This window comes from Oncorhynchus nerka, linkage group LG10 (assembly GCF_034236695.1).
Source record: "Oncorhynchus nerka isolate Pitt River linkage group LG10, Oner_Uvic_2.0, whole genome shotgun sequence".
In the NCBI taxonomy this organism is placed as follows: Eukaryota; Metazoa; Chordata; class Actinopteri; order Salmoniformes; family Salmonidae; genus Oncorhynchus; species Oncorhynchus nerka.
The window spans coordinates 6,099,166-6,107,858 of record NC_088405.1 but is presented as its reverse complement, the minus strand read 5'-3'; the positions used below and the strand labels follow the sequence as shown (position 1 = coordinate 6,107,858).

General features: G+C 41.0%; 1 protein-coding gene across 2 annotated transcripts in view; it reads right to left on the bottom strand.

Moving 5' to 3' along the window:
• Positions 1-965: 965 nt before the first annotated feature.
• Positions 966-8,693, bottom strand: part of LOC115122588 (glutaredoxin 3-like) — a 54,074-nt gene continuing 46,346 nt past the window's right edge. For both annotated transcript variants that reach the window (XM_065022943.1, XM_065022944.1), the window contains 3 exons: positions 5,680-5,719; positions 5,470-5,562; positions 966-1,561 (listed from right to left, as the gene is read on the bottom strand). In XM_065022943.1, coding sequence (XP_064879015.1) covers positions 1,511-1,561; positions 5,470-5,562; positions 5,680-5,719 — 184 coding nt within the window. In that variant the 3' untranslated portion in view covers positions 966-1,510. The remainder of the gene's footprint in view (positions 1,562-5,469; positions 5,563-5,679; positions 5,720-8,693) is intronic.

The following is an 8,693-nucleotide window of genomic DNA, read 5'->3' as shown; positions in this document are numbered from 1 at the left end:
ACCCGGGAGCCAGCCGCCAGTCAGTGTCGGAGGAAACATCGTGCCCCTAGCGACCTGGTCAGCGCGCATCCAACCCGGGAGCCAGCCGCCAGTCAGTGTCGGAGGAAACACTTTGCCCCTAGCGACCTGGTCAGCGCGCATCCAACCCGGCCCGCTACAGGAGTCGCTAGTGTGCGATGAGACAAGAATATCCCTACCGGCCAATTCTTCCCTAACCCGGACGATGCTAGGCCAATTGTGCGTCGCGGCCGGCTGCGACAGAGCCTGGGCTCAAACCCAGTATCTGGAGGCACAGCTGGCGCTGCGATGGTCTGAATACTTTCTGAATGCACTGTAACCATGTAAATGTAAGAAAACGATAAACAACACAATCTATAGCAGGGGTTCACAAACGTTGTCACTCAGGCCCCGCCTTCCAGTACTGGGGAACATTCTGCGTGCACCACGCCCATCTCTATGGAGGGAAGGGAGGGGTCCAAGGATCTGTGCACCACGTCCATCTCTATGGAGGGAGGGGCCCAATGACCTGTGCACCACGTCCATCTCTATGGAGGGAGGGGCCCAATGACCTGTGCACCACGTCCATCTCTATGGAGGGAGGGGAGGGGCCCAATGACCTGTGCACCACGTCCATCTCTATGGAGGGAGGGGCCCAATGACCTGTGGAAGGGCTGCCAGTCTACTCATTATGTCATCATTGACTTGAATGGGGAGGCCACTTCTATGTATTTGCTCTAGCTGCTGTGTTCTAAGGTTCTAGTTCTTTGCTCTGACTGCAGTGTTCTCTAAGGTTCTAGTTCTTTGCTCTGACTGCTGTGTTCTAAGGTTCTAGTTCTTTGCTCTGACTGCAGTGTTCTCTAAGGTTCTAGTTCTTTGCTCTGACTGCTGTGTTCTAAGGTTCTAGTTCTTTGCTCTGACTGCTGTGTTCTTTAAGGTTGAAAAGACAAATAAGGAAACCAGTCAGGTAGCATCATGGATGACTTTATTATATTTGCAGCTGATGGCAGAATGCAGGTTGATCAATCAGGTTCATTTGGACACCTGAGCCATGTTCAGAAAAATCAATGGATGGATAATATAATGTATTTCAGAGAGGGGGAGAGAAGAGGGAAGAGGGTAGAGAAGAGGATAGAGAGGGGAATAGGATAGAGAGGGGAAGAGGAGGGTAGAGAGAGGAAGAGGAGGGTAGAGAGAGGAAGAGGAGGGTAGAGGGGGGAAGAGGAGGGTAGAGAGAAAGAGGAGGGTAGAGAGAAAGAGGAGGATAGAGAGGGGAAGAAGAGGGTAGAGAGAGGAAGAAGAGGGTAGAGGGAGGAAGAAGAGGGTAGAGAGAGGAAGAAGAGGGTAGAGAGAGGAAGAAGAGTGTAGAGAGGGGAAGAAGAGGGTAGAGAGAGGAAGAAGAGGGTAGAGAGAGGAAGAAGAGGGTAGAGAGAGGAAGAAGAGGGTAGAGAGGGGAAGGAAGAGTGCAGTAGTCCATAGCTCATTCCCATCACAGTAACAGTACTACAGGAATCTAGCATTCACCCCTCAGGACAGAAGAAAGGTCTCCACTGTCTTTAAGCTCCTGTAAAAACACAGAACACATGTCAATACAGGTCTGACCTGTAAAAACACAGAACACATGTCAATACAGGTCTGACCTGTAAAAACACAGAACACATGTCAATACAGGTCTGACCTGTAAAAACACAGAACACATGTCAATACAGGTCTGACCTTCATACCAGCTGATACCTGAGAAAATAACAGCCTACTGGACCTGTCATGTAACCTTCCAACAGCATCAGAAACAAATACTCCATTGATGCACAATAACTATAACAGAGGACTACTGTCTCATTAAACTAACTATGTATAGAGACACAGAGAACTCCTGTCTCATTAAACTAACTATGTATAGAGACACAGAACTACTGTCTCATTAAACTAACTATGTATAGAGACACAGAGAACTCATGTCTCATTAAACTAACTATGTATAGAGACACAGAACTACTGTCTCATTAAACTAACTATGTATAGAGACACAGAGAACTACTGTCTCATGAAACTAACTATGTATAGAGACACAGAACTACTGTCTCATTAAACTAACTATGTATAGAGACACAGAACTACTGTCTCATTAAACTAACTATGTATAGAGACACAGAGAACTACTGTCTCATGAAACTAACTATGTATAGAGACACAGAGAACTACTGTCTTATTAAACTAACTATGTATAGAGACACAGAGAACTACTGTCTCATTAAACTAACTATGTATAGATACCCAGAGAACTCCTGTCTCATTAAACTAACTATGAATAGAGACACAGAGAACTCCTGTCTCATTAAACTAACTATGTATAGAGACACAGAGCACTCCTGTCTCATTAAACTAACTATGTATAGATACCCAGAGAACTCCTGTCTCATTAAACTAACTATGAATAGAGACACAGAGAACTCCTGTCTCATTAAACTAACTATGTATAGAGACACAGAGAACTACTGTCTCATTAAACTAACTATGTATAGAGACACAGAACTACTGTCTCATTAAACTAACTATGAATAGAGACACAGAGAACTACTGTCTTATTAAACTAACTATGAATAGAGACACAGAGAACTACTGTCTCATTAAACTAACTATGTATAGAGACACAGAGAACTACTGTCTCATTAAACTAACTATGTATAGAGACACAGAGAACTCCTGTCTCATTAAACTAACTATGTATAGAGACACAGAGAACTACTGTCTTATTAAACTAACTATGAATAGAGACACAGAGAACTCCTGTCTCATTAAACTAACTATGTATAGAGACACAGAGAACTACTGTCTCATTAAACTAACTATGTATAGAGACACAGAGAACTCCTGTCTCATTAAACTAACTATGTATAGAGACACAGAGAACTACTGTCTCATTAAACTAACTATGTATAGAGACACAGAACTACTGTCTCATTAAACTAACTATGAATAGAGACACAGAGAACTCCTGTCTCATTAAACTAACTATGAATAGAGACACAGAGAACTCCTGTCTCATTAAACTAACTATGAATAGAGACACAGAGCACTCCTGTCTCATTAAACTAACTATGAATAGATACACAGAGAACTCCTGTCTCATTAAACTAACTATGTATAGAGACACAGATAACTCCTGTCTCATTAAACTAACTATGTATAGATACACAGAGAACTCCTGTCTCATTAAACTAACTATGTATAGAGACACAGATAACTCCTGTCTCATTAAACTAACTATGAATAGAGACACAGAGAACTACTGTCTCATTAAACTAACTATGAATAGAGACACAGAGAACTCCTGTCTCATTAAACTAACTATGAATAGAGACACAGAGAACTCCTGTCTCATTAAACTAACTATGAATAGAGACACAGAGAACTCCTGTCTCATTAAACTAACTATGTATAGATACACAGAGAACTCCTGTCTCATTAAACTAACTATGTATAGAGACACAGATAACTCCTGTCTCATTAAACTAACTATGAATAGAGACACAGAGAACTACTGTCTCATTAAACTAACTATGTATAGATACCCACAGAACTCCTGTCTCATTAAACTAACTATGTATAGAGACACAGAGGACTACTGTCTCATTAAACTAACTATGTATAGAGACACAGACAACTCCTGTCTCATGAAACCCAGTGACATGTTGTCACAATGCAGTCCTCATAAAGAACAGTGACATGTTGTCACAATGCAGTCCTCATAAAGAACAGTGACATGTTATCACAATGCAGTCCTCATAAAGAACAGTGACATGTTATCACAATGCAGTCCTCATAAAGAACAGTGACATGTTATCACAATGCAGTCCTCATAAAGAACAGTGACATGTTGTCACAATGCAGTCCTCATAAAGAACAGTGACATGTTATCACAATGCAGTCCTCATAAAGAACAGTGACATGTTGTCACAATGCAGTCCTCATAAAGAACAGTGACATGTTGTCACAATGCAGTCCTCATAAAGAACAGTGACATGTTGTCACAATGCAGTCCTCATAAAGAACAGTGACATGTTGTCACAATGCAGTCCTCATAAAGAACAGTGACATGTTGTCACAATGCAGTCCTCATAAAGAACAGTGACATGTTGTCACAATGCAGTCCTCATAAAGAACAGTGACATGTTATCACAATGCAGTCCTCATAAAGAACAGTGACATGTTGTCACAATGCAGTCCTCATAAAGAACAGTGACATGTTATCACAATGCAGTCCTCATAAAGAACAGTGACATGTTGTCACAATGCAGTCCTCATAAAGAACAGTGACATGTTGTCACAATGCAGTCCTCATAAAGAACAGTGACATGTTATCACAATGCAGTCCTTATAAAGAACCGTGATTGACAGGTGATCTATTAACACTGAACTCCAGCTGACATCACTAGCCACTACTGGGAAATACACTGTTTTAAACCCACCCGGACTACAGGCCTAGTTTATGCAAAGCAAGGCCCTTGGTGAAATAAGTAGGCATATCTAACAGAGGATTACTGTTAGACACACACTGGGGACCTTACTATCTCAATGTTGTCTAGACACACTGGGGACCTTACTATCTCAATGTTGTCTAGACACACTGGGGACCTTACTATCTCAATGTTGTCTAGACACACTGGGGACCTTACTATCTCAATGTTGTCTAGACACACACTGGGGACCTTACTATCTCAATGTTGTCTAGACACACTGGGGACCTTACTAATCTCAATGTTGTCTAGACACACTGGGGACCTTACTATCTCAATGTTGTCTAGACACACTGGGGACCTTACTATCTCAATGTTGTGTAGACACACACTGGGGACCTTACTATCTCAATGTTGTCTAGACACACTGGGGACCTTACTATCTCAATGTTGTCTAGACACACTGGGGACCTTACTATCTCAATGTTGTGTAGACACACTGGGGACCTTACTATCTCAATGTTGTCTAGACACACTGGGGACCTTACTATCTCAATGTTGTCTAGACACACTGGGGACTATACTATCTCAATGTTGTGTAACCTTCCCTTAGCCATGGTTTAATGTAGTTCACTAAGAAACCTGGGTATTTACATTACACCAATCTTTTCCTCTGTGCTTTTTTTACTACCGAGGATGACCCCCCCCCCCCCTTCATGCTGCCTGTCTGACTGCACATGGCATGACGACATTAAGCAGGCTAAGAAAACAGAACGCGGTGCTTTAGTGACACCTGGTGGAGAGTCTGTGGTACTGCTGTTGCCTCTGTCTATGACACTGTGACATGCCTGGCTGATCCTATAAGGGTTGGTTTTCCCCAGACACAGATTCAGCCTAGTTTAGGACTAAAAAGCTATTTTAAATGGACGATCTCCATTGTAAATGGTTTATAGACATATTCAGACTAGTCCAGAACTAAGTGGAGGTAATAAGCGCAATTATGGTCAATTCTCACCTTCACAATGTCCAGCCCGCCAATGAGTTCTCCATTGACGTATAGCTGAGGGTACGTTGGCCAGTTTGAGTATGTCTTCAGACCCTGTCTAACCTGGACATCGGTGATTGGAAGATAAAGGAAGAAAACCACGTCAACATGTAGAAAAACATCTTTAGGTTTCACCAACATGGTTTTGCAAATGTCATAGACAGATACAGCCTCTTTTACCTCCTCATCTTCCAGGATATCAAAGGTGCTGTATTCCACCCTGCAAACAGGAAACACAGGCAAGATATTAACCATTATTATAAACAGACCAGATATTAACCATCATTATAAACAGACCAGATATTAACCATTATTATAAACAGACCAGATATTAACCATCATTATAAACAGACCAGATATTAACCATCATATTATAAACAGACCAGATATTAACCATTATTATAAACAGACCAGATATTAACCATCATATTATAAACAGACCAGATATTAACCATTATTATAAACAGACCAGATATTAACCATTATTATAAACAGACCAGATATTAACCATTATTATAAACAGACCAGATATTAACCATCATATTATAAACAGACCAGATATTAACCATTATTATAAAACAGACCAGATATTAACCATTATTATAAACAGACCAGATATTAACCATTATTATAAACAGACCAGATATTAACCATCATATTATAAACAGACCAGATAATTAACCATCATATTATAAACAGACCAGATTAACCATCATATTATAAACAGACCAGATATTAACCATCATATCAAAGGTGCTGTATTCCACCCTGCAAACAGGAAACACAGACAAGATACTAACCATCATGATCATGATATAGTGGTGTTACCTCACCCTGTGCTGTTCATTATCCCCAGTATCATGATATAGTGGTGTTACCTCACCCTGATCTGTTCATTATCTCCAGTATCATGATATAGTGGTGTTACCTCACCCTGTTCATGATCATGATATAGTGGTGTTACCTCACCCTGATCTGTTCATTATCCCCAGTATCATGATATAGTGGTGTTACCTCACCCTGATCTGTTCATTATCTCCAGTATCATGATATAGTGGTGTTACCTCACCCTGATCTGTTCATTATCTCCAGTATTGTGATATAGTGGTGTTACCTCACCCTGATCTGTTCATTATCTCCAGTATCATGATATAGTGGTGTTACCTCACCCTGATCTGTTCATTATCTCCAGTATCATGATATAGTGGTGTTACCTCACCCTGATCTGTTCATTATCTCCAGTATCGTGATATAGTGGTGTTACCTCACCCTGTTCATGATATAGTGGTGTTACCTCACCCTGAGCTGTTCATTATCTCCAGTATTGTGATATAGTGGTGTTACCTCACCCTGATCTGTTCATTATCTCCAGTATTGTGATATAGTGGTGTTACCTCACCCTGATCTGTTCATTATCTCCAGTATCATGATATAGTGGTGTTACCTCACCCTGATCTGTTCATTATCTCCAGTATTGTGATATAGTGGTGTTACCTCACCCTGATCTGTTCATTATCTCCAGTATTGTGATATAGTGGTGTTACCTCACCCTGATCTGTTCATTATCTCCAGTATCATGATATAGTGGTGTTACCTCACCCTGATCTGTTCATTATCTCCAGTATTGTGATATAGTGGTGTTACCTCACCCTGATCTGTTCATTATCTCCAGTATTGTGATATAGTGGTGTTACCTCACCCTGATCTGTTCATTATCTCCAGTATTGTGATATAGTGGTGTTACCTCACCCTGATCTGTTCATTATCTCCAGTATCATGATATAGTGGTGTTACCTCACCCTGATCTGTTCATTATCTCTAGTATCGTGATATAGTGGTGTTACCTCACCCTGTTCATGATATAGTGTTGTTACCTCACCCTGATCTATTCATTATCTCCAGTATCGTGATATAGTGGTGTTACCTCACCCTGATCTATTCATTATCTCCAGTATCATGATATAGTGGTGTTACCTCACCCTGATCTGTTCATTATCTCTAGTATCGTGATATAGTGGTGTTACCTCACCCTGTTCATGATATAGTGTTGTTACCTCACCCTGATCTATTCATTATCTCCAGTATCGTGATATAGTGGTGTTACCTCACCCTGATCTATTCATTATCTCCAGTATCGTGATATAGTGGTGTTACCTCACCCTGAGCTGTTCATTATCTCCAGTATCGTGATATAGTGGTGTTACCTCACCCTGAGCTGTTCATTATCTCCAGTATCGTGATATAGTTGTGTTCTCACCCTGAGCTGTTCATTATCTCCAGTATCGTGATATAGTTGTGTTCTCACCCTGATCTGTTCATTATCTCCAGTATCGTGATATAGTTGTGTTCTCACCCTGATCTGTTCATTATCTCCAGTATCGTGATATAGTTGTGTTCTCACCCTGAGCTGTTCATTATCTCCAGTATCATGATATAGTGGTGTTACCTCACCCTGAGCTGTTCATTATCTCCAGTATCGTGATATAGTGGTGTTACCTCACCCTGAGCTGTTCATTATCTCCAGTATCATGATATAGTGGTGTTCTCACCCTGAGCTGATCATGATATAGTGGTGTTACCTCACCCTGAGCTGTTCATTATCTCCAGTATCGTGATATTGTGGTGTTCTCACCCTGAGCTGTTCGTTTTCTCCAGTATCGTGATATAGTGGTGTTCTCACCCTGAGCTGTTCATTTTCTCCATATAGTTGTGTTCTCACCCTGTATCGTGATATAGTTGTGTTCTCACCCTGATCTGTTCATTATCTCCAGTATCGTGATATAGTTGTGTTCTCACCGTGAGCTGTTCATTATCTCCAGTATCGTGATATAGTTGTGTTCTCACCCTGAGCTGTTCATTAGCTCCAGTATCGTGATATAGTTGTGTTCTCACCCGGAGCTGTTCATTATCTCCAGTATCGTGATATAGTTGTGTTACCTGACCCTGAGCTGTTCATTATCTCCAGTATCGTGATATAGTGGTGTTACCTCACCCTGTTCATTATCTCCAGTATCGTGATAGTGTTTTTACCTCACCCTGATCTTTTCATTATCTCCAGTATCATGATATAGTGGTGTTACCTCACCCTGTTCATTATCTCCAGTATCGTGATATAGTGGTGTTACCTCACCCTGAGCTGTTCATTATCTCCAGTATTGTGATATAGTGGTGTTACCTCACCCTGATCTGTTCAT